The sequence below is a fragment of the Herpailurus yagouaroundi genome, unplaced genomic scaffold, assembly GCF_014898765.1.
Source record: "Herpailurus yagouaroundi ecotype Mexico unplaced genomic scaffold, PumYag 140, whole genome shotgun sequence".
In the NCBI taxonomy this organism is placed as follows: domain Eukaryota; kingdom Metazoa; phylum Chordata; class Mammalia; order Carnivora; family Felidae; genus Herpailurus; species Herpailurus yagouaroundi.
In genome coordinates, this window is record NW_024412395.1 from 88,112,611 (window position 1) to 88,133,864 (window position 21,254).

General features: G+C 37.0%; 1 protein-coding gene across 1 annotated transcript in view; it reads right to left on the minus strand.

The window, feature by feature from the left end:
- Window positions 1-16,403: 16,403 nt before the first annotated feature.
- ACADL (acyl-CoA dehydrogenase long chain) overlaps window positions 16,404-21,254 on the minus strand; it is a 46,541-nt gene continuing 41,690 nt past the window's right edge. The window contains 2 exon segments of the mRNA XM_040476125.1: window positions 16,404-16,886; window positions 16,888-16,918. Coding sequence (XP_040332059.1) covers window positions 16,821-16,886; window positions 16,888-16,918 — 97 coding nt within the window. The 3' untranslated portion in view covers window positions 16,404-16,820.

Sequence of the window (21,254 nt, forward strand, 5' to 3'; positions counted from 1 at the left end):
CCGCCGCCGCGGTTTAACAGTCCGCCCGCTACCCGCAGCTCCGGGCGGCTCGGGGACGGAACCCTGCCGTGGTGGAGGGGCAGTAGGCGGGGCGCGACGCCAGCCAATGGCAGCGGGGGAGGGGAAGCGCCATGCAAATGAGCGCGGGTGGCGGGGAAACCCCGGCAGGGGGCGGGGCCTGCATAAGCGACTTGGAGCGTTCTGGAAGTGGCTGAAGCGCAACGCCCGAGCCCTGGTGCAGAGGCGCGGCGGCTCCCCGGGGGCGGGTTCCGGGTCGTTCTCGCTTCTTGCCTGTTCCCTTGCCAGCGGGAAACAGGGACGCGCGCGCGCACACACGCACCGAAAATACGGGCGGGCGACTTCCCGCCCTTGCTTTGCTATTTCAGTACCACCGTGACAGGAAAAGCAAATCGAAGGGAAAGTCGGGCTGCATTACGCCCTACCGCCCGCGCTCGGGCTGCGCCGGCTCCTGGCGTCCCGACCTTCCCGTGTTGCGGCTTGAGGGGCAAGTTTTAAAGCTTTGTCACAGTTGCCAAATCTATACGTCTCTTTGCGTTTGCTTGTATACACGCTCTGCGCTCAAATCCAAAGTCATAATTCTGTACGACCCTCGAGAGGCCCTGAAATAGGGTGACAAAACTGTCCTGGATCCAGCTGGGTCGTTTTATGGTAAAACTCAGCAGCCCCTGGCTCAAGCATTTTTAAATCTGCACAAAGCTAGTTTGAGTGGCGGTAGAGTTAGCTATGTACCGCAGTAGCGCAAATAAATAAACCGGGTTTTGTGTGGAGATAGTTGGCCAGGGACACATAAAAACGTTTCTGAGAGTTGCACCTGGCCCAGCGCTCCACTCACAACTAAACTACACCCGGACATTTCCCCACACGCGCACTTTTTTTTTTTTTAAATAAACTTTTTAAAATCTAACTCCTTAGATGATGTACTACAGGTTTTCTTAAGCACCTAATTTACACATAAAAAGATTTAGGGAATAAAGCACACTAGAATTTTAGCTCCAAAAAGACAAATGGCATTATTTCAACCTTATTAATTGGATAAGATCATGGCAGGGGGAGGGGGGAGTCCAAGGAATTGGAGTTACAACAAAGGGTAAGGCATAACACAGATTACTGGAATTAGAAAATAACTGCCTCGTTCTCGATTTTTCTAGTGGATTGGGCCGTTACTGCAATTACTTTCTATGACAAGCTGCATTTATAGCAGAGAATGCTTTCTGAAAATTGTCCATGACAATAATTGCACCTTCATATGGGGTAAGGGAAGAGTTTCAGGAAATTTATTTACCTTCACTGGAATAAAAATTGTAAGCGAATAGTGTGTTATGAAAATAGTTAAATAAATAAATACTTATTGGATATTTACTATATTCAAAAGGTTGTCCTTGTCCTTTTGGACAGAAATGCAAAAATAAGACATTAAAGTGTTTTACTTATTTTTTGAGTTTATTTTTGAAAGAGAGAGCATGGATGGGGGAGGGGCCGACAGGGAGGGAGAGAAAGAGAATCTCAAGCCAACTCCGACTCCGAGCCCCAGCACAGAGCCCAGTGTGGGGCTCAAACTCAGGAAACAGTGGTATCATGACCTGAGCCAAAACCAAGAGTTGGAAGCCTAACCAACTGAGCCACCCAGGTGCCCCTAAATGTTTTATTTTTTAATTAACAGTCTGAGAAGTCAAATGAGTGTTGAGGTAGTTCAAAGGAAAATTTTAATTTGAGCTGGATATTTTTAAAGACTTTGGGCAGAGAAGAGAGAAGACATCAATCAGGAGATAGTATCTTTGAGTAGAGGTTGTGTTTATGATATCATTGGGCTTGAAAAGTACATGTCAACTAGATTGAGTAAATCTTGAACAGCAGGAATTCAGATTTTAACCTGAAGGAATTGTAGTGCATTCAAATGAGTGGAGGATACAGTTTTCTTTTATGAAATAATTATCATTTACAAAAACAAAGTATTCATGTACTTACTAACTGTTTATTGCACACATGTTTTGTGATGGGTATTGGAGATACAGCCATAAAAAAAGTTCCTGCCCTGGTGGAATTTGTAGAGGATGGTACAAGCATTAAGCTTTGTAATTAAACAAGTTATAATTCAGAAGGCGTTTTTACATACATTATCTAGTTTGTTCATCAAACAACCCGAAGATAGGCTGTTTCCAATACTCCAGGTTAAATCTTCTATCTTGTGGTCAGTCCTACAGCCTGCCAAATTTGTAGACCTTAAATAAATATTTCAATCAAAGCCATCATTCAGATATAAGTTCTCATTTCTTTCATATTCAGTTCTTGAACCTCCAAAAATAATAGAGACTTGGGGGGGGGGGGAGGAAGTGATTAATAATACAGGTTTGGTCTAAAAGCATGTAGAAAAACCAAGGGTCGCCAGGGTGGCTCACTCGCTTAAGTGTTCAACTTAAGCTCAGGTCATGATCTCATAGTTCCTGAGTTCCAGCCTCATGTCAGGCTCTGTGCTGACAGCTCACATGGAGCCTGGAGCCTGCTTCTGATTCTGTGTCTCCCTCTCTCTCTCTGCCCCTCCCCCAACAAGCACTCTGTCTCTCTGTCTCTCCCTCTCAAAAATAAATAAACATTAAAAAAATATTAAAAAGTAAAAATAAAAAATGTAGAAAAGCGCAAAGAAGAAAAGCAGTCATCTGTAAATCCTGCTGTACTTTATATGTGTGAGATGATATTGCACACAGTTGTTTGTGGGTTTTTTTGCCCCACTTAACCAAATATTAAGCACATTATCTATTGACACTGGACATTACTCTAAATACTCTAATATTTGTAGCATATGCATGATGATTTTCCAGAAATGTAGAATACCAAAGCTCTTTAATATGAAAGCTGACATATTGAACCATTTCTCAAACTGTTTTCCATATTCCTTATTCTGCAAATCCTGAAAAATGCACATAATTTTTTTTTAGCAAGGATATATTATTATAAAGAGGGTACATTAAAGACATTCTGATATCTAAGAAAAAATATAACGATGGCTAGGAGACTTACAGAATCCAGCAAGAACAAGGAGAAGGGAAGGGCACCATTCTTGCTGACATAATTATTACCTGTCTAGAAGCACATAAAAGTGTCCAGGTAAGCAGTATTACAATGATTTCATGAGATAAACTTCTCTCCTCAACACTGGTTTTTATTCTGTCACTCTTTTCACTCAGGAAACATGTGTGCAGCATTTAATATACAGCTGACATTATGATAAATGCTAGTGATACAGGAAAAAGATCATATTCTAGTCTCAAGCAGGACACAGTCAAGGAGGAGTTACAAGTGCATCCTTTTCTCTCTTCCCTGTTCTATTTTTCCCCCATGGTACTTTCCACCATCTAACAACACGGATTTTGATTCTTTTGTTTTTCATTGTCTTGTCTCCCTGGGTAGAATGTAAACTCCATGAGGTCACGAACTTTTACTGTTTTGCTCACTGCTGTATCCCCAGATCCTAGGCAGGGCCCAACACATGTAGGTTTCCAATACATATTTGTTGAATGCATGCATGCATTTAATTCTCACATTTTGCAAAGTGAGTTTTATATTCGTTTTCCAGGTTGGGGTGTGGGGGGGGGGAAGCAACTCAGTGAGGTTAAATAACGTATTCAAATTCTCACACTAAGGTATGGCCAATGTGGGATGTGAAGACAGACCTGCCCAGCTCCAAATCCAGAGTCTCTTCCCCACTACCTCTCATGGAACAGAAAGCTAATTTGAAAGCCTGTACGATTTATTCCAAAAATTTCCATGCCCAGGGCAAGTGTTCTCCACTTTTATATGCTAGTATATTTAGTTCTTTCGTTTTACGGTCATGTTTACAGAGTGGGATAGGTGAAGTAGCAGGGCTAATAGATGATAACTCCTATTCAGGATAGATTTAGCTCGAACTAGTCAGTGTCAACAACAAGCAGACAAAGGGCAGGGCTACGTAGCCAGAGCTATAAGATTCTTAGAACCAGGGCAGGATACAAGAGTGGCCAGAACTGGCTCATGCCCATAGGGGAATAAAAAATGACTCTTCATGTATACAGATAGCAACTTTATTCACAATAGCCCCAAACTGGAGACAACCCTAAGAACCATCACCTGGTAAAAAGTTAAAAAATGGTGGTACATCCATATAATGAAATATTGCTCAGCAGTAAAAAAGAAAAAAATATATTGATATACAGAACAACATAGATAAGTCTCAAACAGTATGCTGAATGAAAGAAGCCAGACTCAAAAGAGAGTAAATATTTTTTGATTCCATTTATATAAAGCTCTAGAAAATTCAAATTTAACCTATCATGACAAAGCAGTTGCTTTGGCCTGGGGTAGGGGGAATTGGCCAGGATAAGTATAAACGGTGTTGGAAATATTCTGTAATTTGAGCATTTTGGAAGTTAAATGGGTGCATGCATTTGTCAAAACTCATCAAAACATACTTAAAACAGGTACATGCCAATGTATGAGAATTATACTTCAATAAACTTGATTTTTAAAACAAGGACTCTGCTTGAAGTCAACTCAGAAATTTGAAGGAGCATTGAGTCCAAAATGCAGGCAGAAAAATTAAAAACCAGTCTGTATTAGTTAGGATGCAGATAATCCATATGAAATGTATCCAAAAGCCCAAAATAATGACCACTGTAAGCAAAAGAGTTGATTATCTCTGTTATATTTTGCTGATTCTGAAACATATTTTTTTGTTACAATTTAACATTTCTGAAATTGAAATAGCCTCAGTGCTGGTGCAATAAGAATTCATTATATCAGTTTGACTGGTAATGGGCTTTCTTAATAATGCATATAATGATGCACCTTAAGAGTTAATGAATGCAACATTGGAAAAAAAAAAAAGTTTAAAGGCAGGTAGCCCCAAGCTGATAGAGAAACTCCACAAGGTCACCAAGGACCCAGGCTGCTTTCTATTATTCTCTTCTGCCATTCTCAGTCTTGACTTCATTCTCAAAGTAACTTCATGGTCCCAGATGGCTCCTGAGACCATGCCACCAGCACTCCAGCCACCGTATCTACTTACCAGGCAGCAGATAGGAAAAGGATGCAAGGGAAACAGAGCTTTTAAGTCTCTCTCTTCCTCTTCTGACGTCCCTCTCCACAATTCTACAGTTTGTTCTTGTGGATATATCTAGTTGCAAGAGAGACTAACAAATACAACTAAAGTTGAACACATTGTTACCTCCAATAATGCACGGACTATTAGGAATAATACAGGATCACTTAGAAAGAAAGGGAGAATAGATGTTGGTTAGTCAATGGTTTCCACCAATTCGCAAAGCAAAACGTCTAAAACTGGAGCTGCTAAATGTAGCAAGCTGCTAGGGGTTGAAAGGATATCAAACAAACAAACAAAAACACCTAAAGAAATTTTTTGAACTACATTCCCTTTTCAGGCTCTGTGGCTGTGCCCAGGAGTGTTGAGAATGATGAACACACTGATGAAATTAGAAAGAATAATGGTGCATCCATCTGCAAAAGTAGGTTAGGACCAAAATGTAGAAGGCTTCAAGGCAAGACACTAAGTCAGGAATATAAAGTTCAGTAACAGTGGAACCATTGAAGATTATTGCATAAGTAAGTGAAATGATAAAAGTTTGTTTTCAGAACACTAATCTCATAGGTGCTTCACTAAAGAAGTGTATCTGGAAATGCTGGTCAGAAATCACCATACTCAAAAAACTATCCCAACATTCTGATTCATTTCACATGAAATCTGAACATCATGGTATTTCTTGGGATCACTGGTGTTACATTTCTATTGTATTAGTTCTATTTCCTCAGTTACATGTCAATTGTAAGAACATATAAAATTTGTATTTGTCAAGATGGGTCAGGTTAGGAAGCAGTAATGAAAAACACACAAGTCAATGATTTGAGACCAAAAAAAAGTTTGTTTCTATCTCACACAAGTCTGTTGCAGGTACAGGTAACTATCCAGAGCCCTTTTCTGCCGTATGTTGGATCTGTATTCCATGCTTTGATCTTCTGTCACTTCATCACTTCTACAAGTGCTGCCACAGGGTAAGACACATACATCCCTTGCATCCAAAATTCATTGGCAAGGACTAGTCACATGGCTCTGCCCAATTGCAAGATAACCAGGAAATATGCCCAGAAAGGAGACTTGTGCATGGATGAATATTAAAACTCTACTAATAAAGTCCCATCAAAAAATTTTTAAATGGCACCAACAAATGAGACATTGTCTCATTTGAGATGTGACAATCTTCAAGGCAAGTTTGTAGGTTTTTGGGTTTTTTTTTTTTTCAGAGACTTAAAAAAATATTTATTTGAGAGAGAGGTAGAGAGAGACAGAGAGACAGAGTGGGAACAACTGGGGAGGGGCAGAGAAGGGGGTGGGGGACAGAGGATCCAAAGCTGGCTCTGTGCTGATAGCAGAGAGCCCAATGCAGGGCTTGTACTCACAAACTGTGAGATCATGACCTGAACCGAAGTCAGACGTTTAACCGACTGAGCCACCTGGGAGCCCCTAGTTTGTGGTTATTATAGCAGGTATGTGTTAGTTGCCTATTTGGTTTCTATCCCACAATTTCCTTTTCCTAACATTCTCCTGATTTTCATGCTGGTTTCCAGCCCTCCACCAAGCTTATGTACTCTGAGTGAATCTGCTCCTACCACTACGCTTCAAAGTGGGCCCAAATTGGCTTGGGTCAATTAATGCATTTCATTTCCCTTGGCACAGTCATTGGCTCAAAGGTGGGCATGTGACTAAAACTAGCTCCAGGAGACTAAATTTCAGCTCTTATGGCCAAAATGCTGGGCAGAAGTGCATTCTTTCACTCTAGACATGAATAATAAAGACCATCCCATGACCATTAGAGGAGCCACTTTTAAAATTAGGCCTATACTATAAATGACAGAACACAGAGATGAAAAGAAACTAGTAAAGTGGGTCCTTAGTGACAAAACTAAGGTGTTTGGTCAACCTGTTTTGAGTCTGCCCTGTCTCTGAGGTTTCCAGTTTCATGAGCCCTTCTTAATTTTTTAAGTCAAATTTGATTTGGGTTTTCTGTTTCTTGCAGCAGAAAACATTCTATCAATCTAAATTTCTACTGTAAAATGGAACATACTATCTCTTGATAAACTTATGTTGAATTTATATTTAAGGACAAGACTGAAGAAAAAGTACAATTTTTAGCAATCATAATATATTCAAGATATTTTTATTAAACAGAAGTTAAAAAAAAATGCCTGGGTAGCTCAGTTGGTTAAACATCTGACTTTGGCTAAGGTCATAATCTCACAGTTTGTGAGTTTGAGCCCTGCTTTTGGTGAGCCCCGCCTGTCTCCTTCTCTCTCTTTCTCCCTCTCTCTGCCCTTCACTCACTTGTGCTCTCTATCAAATGAATGAATGAATGAATGAATGAATGAATGAATAAACTTGGTAGTAGTTTAGAACTAGAAAGACATCGCTAAAATAAACTAGGGATATTTGGAAAAATGGCTAAATTCAGCTCTAAGGCAGAATTTGTACATGATAAGTATGGGAAATTTTGTTGTGCCAGACAGCAAGCACACTATCAGAAATAACAAGGTCATGTCAAAATGATTCAGCATTACATGATGCCTGGTATTTGTTTGTTTTTCTAATATTTTTTTTTACTGTTTATTCATTTTTTGATAGAGACAGAGTGAGCAGGGAGGGGCAGAGAGAGAGAGGGAGACAGAATCTGAAGCAAGCTCCAGGCTCTGAACTAACCACACAGAGCCTGACGCAGGCCTCGAACTCACAGACCAAGAGATCATGACCTGAGCTGATGACTGAGCCACCCAGGCGCCCCTGGTATTTGTTTTAAAATAATCCATGACAGAGGTACCTTAGTGGCTCAGTCGGTTAAACAGCCAGCTCTTGGTTTCAGCTCAGGCCTTGATCTTGCAGTTTCATGAGTTCAAGCCCCGCATCAGGCTCTGCACACTGACAGCACAGAGCCTGCTTGGGATTCTCCCTCTCTCTCTGCCCCCGTCCCACTCACACACTCTCTGTCTCTCTCAAAATACATAAATAAACTTAAAAAAAATAAAGAATCCATGACAGTAGGGGCTATATAGTGCTACAAGGTGACTAAAGATTAGTCATGAGTTGATAATTGTCAAAGTTGGATGATGTATACATGGTGCTTTATTTTATTGTTCTCCGGACTTTTGTACATGTTTGACATTTTTTATAATAAAAAAGAAAAAAAAATAGGAACAAACTTGCAGAAACTCTTACTGGTCTAAGATGAAACAATTCACACATCAGAAAGAATCATGATTGTAATTAAAATACATCAACATTTCCAAAATCCCTGAGTTCTTATTGAAGCCATTATCATTGGAGGTTCTTGGGACACCCACTCATACTCTAAAAACTGATAAAAGGAAAACAAAAATCAAGAATTTATTTGGCTTTAACTTACAAATTCTATTTCAGGATGTGGCAGCCATGGAGGTGCAATTCTCAGCTCTCCCTTCAAGAAAGAACTTGCCACTTTGTTGTAGGGAATACGGTTAACTGAGCCTCTAGCTGTTAGCACCACAGGATCCACATTAGCTTTTGAGCTGAGGCCAGGCTCTTTCCAGGCAGTCGCTGGACAATGACTGAGCAGGGAAGAAGAACAAGGGGCTGACCATTTAAGACAAATGTGGGACTCTTCTAATAAGGAGTCTTAACTCCAGAGCTCCTCATTGGGCTGTGCAAGACTTTGTCAGATCTGCTTCATGGTCTAAGGCTCTTTTCTCCTTGCCCACTGACTTCCTTCCATTTTCATCTTTCACAGATGTTACCTCTCAAAAAACCTCTTGCACTTGTGTCTCCACTTCTGGTTCCTAGACAACTCAAAGCACACACAGACTAAACAAAAAATTGATGAAAATTTTTCTTAATGAAAGTTCATTAATGCAAAAGGAGTTAAAAATTAGAAAACCATCCTTTACCTACCTAACATACCTAATGAATGTTAAAGCCATTAGGTAAAATGTTGACAGGGAATTTCATGGAAATATCAGAGTAATACTATCTTAATCCACTGATCAATCTCAGTATCTCTAAAAGTGAGACAACTAGATATTATGTGTCTTCTGGCACAATGCAATAGAATATTCACAGCACCATTTATTAAGTTTTCTGGGCAAAAATATTGAGACTGAATCTAATCAAGCCTTTAGCTCTACCAGTTTATAGTAAACATAGGGAATAAAGGGATAAGTTAAAAATCACCATGAAAGATCAGTCAGGTAAATCAATAATGGTGGATATTTTACAAAACAAATGACTAGGCTTTTTTTTCCCCAACAAATCGATGGCATGGAGGAAAAATAATCCTCAATTCATTTTTTGAGGTTAGCATTATTGTGATAGCAAAACCAGGCAAAGAAAGTTCAAGAAAAGAAAATTACAGCTAAATATTCCTTATGAAGGTACATGCAAAAATCCCCAGTAAATATATCAAATAGAACCAAGCAATATATAAAAATCATAACACATAATGACAGTATGGGGTTTATCCCAGAAATGCGAGGTTGGTTCAATACTTAAAATACAATCAATGTAATTTATATTAATAATCCAAGGAAGAAAAACTATATGATCATATCAATTGATGTAGAAAAGCATTTGACAGAATTTTATATCCATTAATGTAAAAAACTCTCATCAAATTAGGAATACTATAAAACCTCTTAAACCTGATCAAGGGTATCTACTAAAAATCTGCTTAAAGAAAATCTGCATTTAATGTGAAAGCCTGAATGCTTTCCTCCTAAGATCAGAAACAAACAAGGAGGTACATTTTCACAACTCCTATGCAATGTTGTAGAGGAAGTCCTAATAAGTACAATAAGAGAAAAAGAAAGAAAGAAATGAAAGGAGGGAGGGGGGGAGAAAGAGAGAAGAAATGAAAGAGAGGAGAAAAAAAAGAAAGAAAAAAATAATAAAAGATATACAGGTTAAAAAGAAATAAAACTGTCCCTATTCATGAATGACATTATTGTCTATATAGAAAATCCCAAGGAATCTGCAAAACAAAACAAAACAAAACAAAACAAAACACAACACTCTGGAATTCATAGATGACTTTAGCAGATGCAAAGTCAAAAAACAACAAAACACATTCAGAATCTCCATGTTGAAAACTACAAAATGTTTTAGAAATAAATCAAAGAAGGGGCACCCGGTGGCTCAGTTGGTTAAGCATCTGACTCTTGATTTCAGCTCAGGTCATGACATCATGGTTTGTGAGTTCAAGCCCTGTGTCTGGCTCTGTGCTGACAGTGCAGAGCCTGCTTACAATACTCTCTCTCTCTCTCTCTCTCTCTGCCCCTCCCCTGCTCACATGCTCTCTCTCTCAAAATAAATAAATAAACTTTAGAAAAAAGAAATAAATCAAAGAAGATCTAAATAAATTGAATCATTCCCAAATTCCCATTCATGAATTGTAAAATCCAACATAGTAAAAGTGGCAATTCCCTCCAAAGTGATTTATAGATTTACTATAATTCCAATCCAAAACCCTAAAAGGATTTTTTTTTTGTAGATACAAAGATTGAAAAATTTGTATGGAAAGGTAAGAGGATTAGAACAGCCAAAACAATTTTGAAAAAGAAGAAGAAAGTTAGAGGAATCCCATTATCTGGAATTTTAAGACTTTCCATAAAACCACTACAACCAAGACAAAGAAGGAGATATATAGATCAATGAAACTGAACAGAGTCCATAAATAAACCCAGACAAATATGTTCAACTGATTTTTGACACAAGTACAAAGGAAAACCAATGAACAAAAAAAGATATTCTTTTCAACAAATGGTACTGAAAGAATTAGACATCTATAAGCAAAAAAAATGCAACGACATAAATCTCATATATTATAAAAATTACCAAATGGAACACAGACCTAAATGAACAATGTAAAATAAAAAATTCTTAGAAGAAAACAGGAGAAAAACTTCATGACTTGAGTGTGAGCAAAAAGTTCTTAGATATGATACCGAATTCATGATCCATAGAAGAAAAAATTTCCAAATTCATCAAAATTAAAAATGTTTGCTCTATAACATCCACTTCAGAACTAGCTACAAGGGGTGTCTGGGTGGCTCAGTTGGTTAAGCATCTGACTCTTGGTTTTGGCTCAGGTCATGATCTCACAGTTTGTGGGTTTGAGCCACACTTCAGGCTCCATGCTGGCAGTGCAGAGTCTGCTTAGGATTGTCTTTCTCTCCCTCTGCCTCTCTCTCTCTCCCTCTCTCTTTCTCTCAAAAATAAATAAATAAACTTAAAAAACAAGAGAGAGAGAACTAGCTACAGAAAGAGAGAAAATATTTACAAATCACATATCCGACAAAGGACTTGTATCCATTGGGGAAAAGCCAGAGACTGACGACCTTGCACATTTCCACACAGAATACTTGGTGAGCCCCCTGGAACACCAGAGCATGGAAGACTTGTGAGGTGCTGCTACAAGCTGTTTCTCAGTGGCTTCCCTATCTACCCAGACAGCCCTCACTGTTTCAGGTTCTTATGGGGTATGAGGTTTTTCTGCCTTGCCACCCGTAAGGCACACCTACAGCTATAAAAGTAATGAGCAGCCATCATGGAATGGAATCTGCAACAAGAGAGTGTCCCCTCATTCCTACTATAGTCCTCTGGCTTCTTTTGGCCTCTTTTGTTTCAGTGTCATCCCACACAAAGGCCACAGAGAGTGGATACCTTTACGCTACTCATCTTTTAACTCTGTGTAAACAGTAAATTTAGTCAAAAAAGAGCTCATTGTTTATTTACTGGCTGAATCTGTCAGCCTGGCTTTGCCTTGTGCTTGACAGTATTAGGATATATAAAGAATTCTTGAAGTTTAATATTAAGAACAAGCAACCCAACTAAAAAATGGACAAAAGACCTGAACAGAAAATTCACCAAAGAAGGTATATGGAAGGCAGTACTTATGAAAAGCTGCTCAATATCATTAGGCATTAGGGAAATGCAAATTAAAGCCACAGTACCATATCACTACATACATATTAGAATGACTAAAATAAAAAATACAGTGCTATAGAAGATTCAGAGCAACTGGAACTCTTGCATTGTTGGTGGGGAGCAAAATGGTTCAAGTATTCTGGAAAAACAGCTTGGCATTTTCTAGAAAGTTAAACATATACAATTACTTTTATGACCTAACAATACTTTCCTGGGTATTTAATCTCAGCAACCAAAATGTTGTAAAGCAGATGAATGAATGAATAAACTGTAGCACATCCACAAAGTGACATACTATTTAGCACTAAAAAAAGGAACACCCTATTCACACAACATGCATAAACATTAAATTCATTTTTCTAAGAGAATGAAACCATTCTCAAGAAGTTACATACTGTATGATTCCATTTTTATGACAGTCCTGAAACAACAAAACCATGATAGAGAACAGATTGGTGGTAAAGGGGGAAGGAGAGTTAGAGGCACAAGAGAAGGTGTGACTATAAAGGATACAAGGTATTTTTGGGGGGTAATGGAACTGTGGTAGGGCTTGCATGAATCTATTTACATGTTACATTCAGAGAACCAAAAAAGGCAATTTTACTGTATGTATATGTACCAAAAACAGGCACATTTACTACATGTTAATTTACAAAGTAAAATTTAAAAAGACAGAAACAAGAGAGAAGGGAGAATTGTTATAAGATTTAAGAGACAATAGGAAAAATGCAATTTGTGGACGTTCAGATCCTGATTTGAACAAACCAACTACAAGAGGCATTCTTGATACAACCAAGAAAAAAAAATCTGTTTAATTTTTACCTATTTATTTTGAGCCAGAGAGAGAGAGAGAGAGGGAGAGAGAGAACCCCAAGTAGATTCCACACTCAGCATAGAGCCCAATGCAGGGCTTCATCTCAGGCCCACAGGCAGGTCACAACCTAAGCAGGTATCAACATATCAATAGCTACCCAGGAGTCCCAACCACGACACTTTTAATGTTGATTTGGAACTAGAAGTTAAATTTAAGTTTTTAATTATAATGATGGCCTTGTGGTTATGTAAAAAACAAATCTTCATCAGTTAGAGATTTATTCTGAAATATACGTGTGTGTGTGTGTGTGTGTGTGTGTGTGTGTGTGTGTGTGTGTGAGAAATAGGATTAAGTCTGGGATGTGATTTTAAAAAAATTGAGAAAAAAAGTGGGGAAGATACATTAGCAAATATTGAAGCTAGAGGTTCATCATACCATCTTTACTATTTTTTAGTATGTTTAAAGTTTTCTGTAATTTCTCTTAAAAATAGAAAATGAGATTTCAAAAACAGAGTGGAACTTCCTTTCCACAGTTAGTATAAAGCAGAAGATATGATAGGCCTACAGGTGGTTTTCATCTCAATGTCAAATCTTTCCAATGACTCCAAATAAATAAATGCTGTGTGTGCCAAAAATAATACTGACATATGAAAAAAAAAGCCTCCTAGAAATCTTACATCTTGAACAATGAACTCCTAAAATTACTAGATTAGTAAAGATTTGCAGTCAGATTTTAAAATAGCAAATCAAAACAGCTTCTTTTACATATTTCCACTTTCAACGACACTATCAAAGAAATAAAGGGCAAAAATAATTTTATAGCAATAATTATGATTCTAAAAACCTCAGCTAAAAACCAAAATTACTCAGGCTTTCCGATTCTCATTAATTATTTACACAGTGTGGCTTTCTTGCTGTGTTGGTCCAGTCTGTTCTTTTGAGCATTATTATTATTTATCATTTCTTGAGCACTTAGCACAGCGTGATATACAGATGACAAATTCCCTCCCTAGGGGACAACAATCAAAGCCACACAAGCAAAATACAAAGATTAGCTATTTAAGAAATGAAAACTACATGAAAGGTTAAAAAACACATTCTGTATTCCCTTTTTTTGCTTTCAGCGTTAAGCCCAGGATACAACACATATTTCTCTTAGGGGCCCAAAGCAAGAGTGAAATTGACAAGACAAAGAAAACAACTGGCTTAGAATAGATAGAAAACATCCTAGACATCATTCCAAAAAGATATCCTATCTTACAAATCCTTTTACTTTCTGAGGTATAAAAATTACTAAAACCTATTCCCAGCTCTAGTGGACTATAATAGCTTTGTGCGTGGTGTATGATTTAGGTCTGCCCAGTGACTTTTCTGTTCCCTTTTTTTTTTTTGATGATACCACTCTCTGCTTCAGGAACTGCTTCCCCTAGTCTGTGTATTCCTGATGAGACTGTCAATCATAATGCACCTTTCCCCTACCTTATAATGACATTGTGCTGAAAGCTGTAGGCCTAGAGAAGCCCAAGGTCATTTTTACAGACCGTGTAATGAAATTTCTCTACAGAGTCCATTAGGCCAATTTGCAAAAAAAAAAAAAAGTAAAATAAGTGGAGGCAATGTAAGTGCTGGCAGTTCTAAGCCCCAGAACCAGGCTTTCTGAGACCCTGGTTCCTATAGTTCTTTAGATTGTATGAGCTACCCCACAATCCTTTTAAGCTACCACATTCGAGTTTGTGCTTACAATAGTAAAAATTAGGTTTCTTTTGTCATTTGCACCTGAAAGAATCCTGAGAAGTTAAAAGAACTTACCCAAGGTCCAGTGTCTCCTAAAAAGTAGAGTCATTACTCAAACTCAGGTCTGTGCACCTCTACATAGTAGGCTTTTCTTACTATGGCAATTTACTTTTTATGCTACGGATGTTCCTAAAATCTAGTTTCATTAAGATTGAGAAAGGAAGGAAAAGGAGCTTGGGAGGAGGGGGTCCATCTGTCTAATCCAATCTGGTTTCTTGGTAATAGGAGGGAGGTGAAAATTTATTTTAACCCGTTTTGCCTTGTATTTAAGGTATATAAACAAGAACTCCAGGTTGGGACCATAGAAACTTCTATCCAAGAGCAAACCAAAGGTGTGCAATTCTAGGAAAGAATGGTATCAAAGTATTTTCTCTTCCCTTTGCTCTACCCAGTTGTAATGGTTGCATTAAAAAAACAATGTTTGATACCAATAATACCAAATAAAATGTTTAGGTTTTCTAAGTTTACCAAGAATACATCTATTTGTTTCCATTAAAACTGTCTTTATTCACTGTATTGCAAGTATATGCAAAAAGAAAAAAAATGTACTGAAATAATTCTAGAAGAATACAAATTAAATTAATGGTTTGTTTTTTGATAATAATTACTTTTAAGTGTCAAATCAAATGTTTCATCACTTTCTTATTTTGTTTTATTTATTTTATTTTTTAAAAGATTTTATTTTTTGGGGCGCCTGGGTGGCGCAGTCGGTTAAGCATCCGGCTTCAGCCAGGTCACGATCTCACGGTCCGTGAGTTCGAGCCCCGCGTCAGGCTCTGGGCTGATGGCTCAGAGCCTGGAGCCTGTTTCAGATTCTGTGTCTCCCTCTCTCTCTGCCCCTCCCCCGTTCATGCTCTGTCTCTCTCTGTCCCAAAAATAAATAAACGTTGAAAAAAAAAATTTTATTTTTACGTAATCTCCACACACAATATGGGGCTTGAACTAATATCCCTGAGATCAAGAGTCTCATGCTCTATCAACTCTGCGAGCCAGCCAGACACCCCCTTGCCTTCCTATTTTAAATGCTTACTTTGTTATTGCATTTATCATGATTTGAAAGCATCTTGTTGTTTTTATTTAGTTCTTTATTTATTGTAACTTACTTGTTTATTCACTTATTAGCAGGGATCTTGCCAGTTTCATCTGCCATCATATTTTTAACAGTTTAGCTTATAGAAGACACAATGTACTTGTTAAATTAACTTTTAAAAGTACACTGTTCCGAAATAAACGTCACTGTTTTGATATCTATAAATATACCAATATATTGAAACTAAAGGATGATAAATGATTCTGTGTTCTACTATAAATTAAACTGGGATGGTATCTGTTGAAAAGCCCAAGTGCCAGTAGATAAGAGAAACAACCACATTCTCTTTTTTTTTTAATGTTTATTTATTTATTTTTTTGAGAGAGAGAGCACAAGAGAGAGCAAGCTGGGGAGAGGCAGAGAGAGAGGGAAAGAGAAATCCCAAGCAGGCTCTGTGCTGTCAGCATAGTCTGAAGTGGGACTCGAACTCAAGACCTGAGCCCCAGAAACCAAGAGTCAGATGCTTAACCAACTAAGGCACCCAGGCACCTGATAAGCCACCACATTCTCTAGCTGGAGTTGGGCAAGTGAATGCTCAGTTTGAGTCATAGTGGATCCAAGGCAATAAGGCAAGAGGGCTTCCTGCTTCCACTAAAAGCACTCATCACAGTTTCATAGAGACTCTTCATAAGCTTTTGTTTGAAGAAATGATTCCACTGCTTAGAAATAGGTTTAGGGGAGGGTGGTAGAAAACATTTGCATTGTATATTATATTTATTTTTCCCTTTCAAAGTCAATGATCTCTAACTGCTATTAATGTTTTTCTAGTATAATAACAAAACTATTGCTGTCTCAATTTGAAAGCAATTATTTTTTATTTATTTATTTTAGAATTTTAGGGAAAAACCAAACACCAAGGCTTCTAGAATCAGAAAATATTTGCCTTTTAGCTATATAAAAATTAAAAGTTAAGCCTATACTGGACAATTTTAGAATCTTTGAATTCAAAGATTTCTCCTATCATTGTACTAATCTCATATTTGATTTCTCTTTCAACAGAGAGAACATATAAAAACATGTTTAGCATTTCCTCCCTTTCCAGGTTGCATTTTATCTTGAGTAGATTTAAAAGCAGATTAGTTGTAATAGGATTCCAGGATGTGGGCAGATGTCTACTTGTCACGGATGATCTCTCTTGCAATCAGCTCCTTCATTATTTCATTGGCACCACCATAGATAGATTGGCTGAGCGCGGGCATCCACATAAGCTCTAAGTAAATCAGAAGATGACTGAATGAATAAATAAGAGATACTGGAAGTTATAAGTTTTGTCTCAGCAGGAAACTATTGATTCCTTTAAAGTATTCATTTAATGAAATCCAAAAAATAAAAGTTCTCTATAAATTACTTTTTTTTTCAGTATGGCATTCATCCTAGATTTGTATAATTATCAAATTCTATTAAGGTACTGATCATTTGTACAGCTTTTAGTTTGCTTGATGTTTAGATTACAATTTAGATTAAAATTTCAAAATAACATTAAAAAAATGTTTATTTATTTTTGAGAGAGAGGGAGCATGAGCAGGGAAGGGACAGGGAGAGAGGGAGAGAGAATCCCAAGCAGGCTCTGAGCCATCAGCACAGAGCCCGATGCAGGGCTTGAATTCACGAACCTTGAGATCATGACCTGAGAAGAAACCAAGAGTTGGTCGCTTAACTGACTGAGCTACCCAGGAACCCCAATAATAACATTTATTAGTATGTTTCATTTGATTTAATTTTGTAAACTTCAGCACATATACTAGCATTCTAAAAAAGGCTGTTTCAGATTTAGAGTGGATAGAATGTCTCAATTTCTTATTATCTTTAATGTTTCCTTAAAAATGTTGAAATCCACTGGTTTTATAGGAAACAAAAGAGAAAAGAAAGTATCTATTTTCTAACATCCCTTAGATTTCACCACCACTGCTGCCATCAGGAGTATAAATCGATGCTTTAGAAAATATTACTTCCCACAAAGTTAACAAGTAACTTATTTTTTAGAAATGGTTAGTAGTCATTCCAGTAATGTATGACATTAAAATACTGAGTAGCTGAGTTTACTCACACACACACACACACACACGTTACCAGGAATTCACTTTCGGTAGCAAAGATAGCAACCGTGATACTGTATAGTTGTTTTTACCTTTTCTCATTTCATTTTATCCTCTCAACTCCAGCATCAGGAAGGATAAATGTTATTATTGTTTTGTAGGTAAGGGAACTGAGATGCAGCGTAGTTAATACACATATTAATTAATGGTTGTTATTTAGTGATCACATAACAGATAATTGGCAGGCTGGATTGAGAAGGTAGGTATCCTGCCACTTTGGCAAGTATCTTTTTTATTATATCATAGTATTTTCATTGGCCCAAGCATGTAGGATTAGTTATTGAGCTTTGGACTCAAATTCAAAGGCATTTTTTTTCTCAAGCATAGAATCTATTTTTGGTTTTTGCTTTTTATTTTTTAATGTTTTTTTTTAATTTAACATTTGAGACAAATTAAATATGCTGGCTCTCTAGGAACATGACCAATTCTGGACTCTTCATATTCTTCATGGTACCTTATAAAAAGTAAGCATTCAGTAAATATTTACTGACTTAGTGTATTACCAAGGAATTTTAGAGTCTCAATACCTACTTTTTGTTGAAACTTGGAATCTAAAGATATTTGTATTTTCAAGTATATATATTTTTTCTTTTGAACAGATTCCATTGTGCTCACAAAATCCAGCACTTGCATATGGAGAATCTACGTGGCACTTTGGCCTACTTCAGCAATCTCAACGCTTCCAGACATTTTTGGATTGCATTGGGCTTTTTTTTTTTCTTTTTTTCACATTAAAGAAATTCCAATGGAGTAGGTAATGAAAGAGATCAGTAGACCTTTTATAGGTTACTAATTAAATTCAGTCATCAACTAAAATTAACAGAGAAAGGCAGCAGAAGGAATGTTTAACCACACAGTGATGGAGCTCTGTATCTCAGGCTGTTCTTCCTAGCATGGCAGAGAGGTCTTGAAATGGCAAAGCTTAAGCCTCACCTCTTACAGGCCCCAAGCCTAATGAGTAAGAGTGAAATAAGTTCACTAGTTTAAGACCAGTTATTTAAAAAACAACAACAACAACAAAATGAAACAAAGCAAAAAAAGAAAAAAAAAAAGAAAAAAAAAGAAGCACCTGTTTTATCTGCAAAATCAAGACTCAGCAATACACACACATAAATACACAAATAAAATAGCTTAATCCGAGGATATAAGAAACACCATTAGAGTGATTTTTTTTCCCTATCAAATCAAAATCTGTGCACTGCAACCACATAACCCCTAATGTGTCTAATCAGCCTTTGATACTATCTACTACTCTATCTCTTGTTAACTTATGAAAAGTTCTTTCCTTGTATCTCTGGGGTGAGAAATAGCAGTCTAGTTTAAAAGTTCATACAATCTTTGAACTAACAAACCGGCCAAGAAGGGGATTATTATTCTTGAAAGGAAATATAAGTCTCTCAAATTGAAACCAGGGGTTTCAAATAAGCCATCAAGCTACAGTTTTTGCTTGCTACTGACCTGAAGGAATTGCCTCTAAGAAAACACAGAGCAAGACTTACTCTGCACTCTAATCTTAAGTCATGTGGATGGGTGACCCCTCACCTCATGTATCTTCCTTAGAACCCGAACTAGACTAGACAAACTAATCCACTACATGTTTACATTTCCAGCAGTGGTTGGAACAACACACTTAAGTATAAAAATAGAGACATTCATTATGATTTGACTTTCTTAGCATTGTGAATATTGTGAATAAGATGGATTAATATTATGAATAAAACATGAAAATGCACAGAAAAAAATTCCAGGGATGATTTAATTTGTGCTAGCATAACTCAGTGTTTACTTCTGATTTCATGACTACACAAAGATAAAAAAAAAATCTGCTTTTGATTAAGGCTCGTTTGAAGTAGTTCTGAAAGGATATACCAAAATCCAAGTCCAAGGATTGCCAAAAAAATAAATATATAAATAAAATCATTTAGTTACTTCGCATCTACATTCCCAAAGAAAGGAAAGCCCTAGTTGTTGCTGAGTTTTTATAAAGGTTATAAATTATACACACCCTGTGATTAAAGCTTTCTGAACTAATTTTACAGAAAATTAGCAGATTATATCTATGCTGCAGCTTCTGTTCTTAATTTAACTTAACTAAAATGTTTATTTTCCTCATTAAAGACCATAAATGTATCAAATGTTTCCAATTATGTTTGCCAAAATGATAAATGTCAAAGTCAGTTTGAATACTAATTTGATAATTTTCCCTTTAGATAGTATGTATTTACATTAAAATTAGAATAGAAAAAGTTTTTTTTTAAGTTTATTTATTTTTGCAAGGAAGAGAGAGTGTGTGTGCACAGGGAAGCAGCAGAGAGAGAGGGGGAGAGAGAGGGAGAGAGAGGGAGAGAGAGAGAGAGAGAGAGAGAGAGAGAGAGAGAGAAAATCCCAAGCAGGCTCTGCACCATCAGCACAGAGCCCAATGCAGAGCTTGATGTGGGGATTGATGTGGGGCTTGAACTCACCAACCATGAGATCATGACCTGAGTCAAAGTTAGACACTTAACCAACAGAGCCACTAGGAAAAAAAAAAAAAAACGAACCAATCAAAACAAAACAAAAAACAAAAAAAACCTAGAAAAAACTAAAAAAAACTAAAAACAAAAACAAAAAAATCTAAAAACTAGAAAAAGTTTTTAGAAGCCCATAGCATCCATATTCTCAGATTCAGAACTAAACCAGACCTGTCTCCATATAGTAAAACTTCTTTAAGTAAGTTTTATAAACTGAAAATATTGTTAAATTAGAGGAAAGGTTTATTTTCTAGAGTGATGACAAGAAATGTCAAGGGGAAGAGGGAAAGAAGAGATTATGGAAGTGGAGAAAGAAATGTAGAAGAGGATGCTGCCTACTGACAAACCAGTACTGCTTCAAACTAATAACAAGAATATTCATGTGTAAGAGAGTAAAAAAGGGTGCATTTAATTTCTTTGGAAGGAAATAAAAATTATATCTGGAAAAAATTATTACTTTTAACTTGTTTTTTAGAGAAAATAATCAAATGCTTAAGATATGACAACTTAGATCTTTTTCATGTGCAAATTTTTTCCTAAAGTGCCTTTTTTTTTTTACTTTTAAAAAGTGATATTTTTAAAAGAAGACATATAAATGACCAACGGTATATGAATAGATGCTCACTGTCACCAATCATCAGGCAAATACAAATCAAAACCACAAGGAGATATCACCTCACACCTGTGAGGATGGCTATTAACAAAAAACAAAGACCAACAAGTGTTGGTGAGAATGTGGAGAAATTGGAACCCCTGCACACTGTTGGAGGGAATACAAAACAGGGCAGCTGTGATGGAAAATAGTATGGAGGTTCCTCAAAAAATTAAACAGAACTACCACATATCCCAAAATTCCACTTCTAGGTATTTATTGCAAAGAATTGAAATCAGGACCTGCAAGCAATATTAGCACTCACATGTTCATTGCAGTATTATTCAC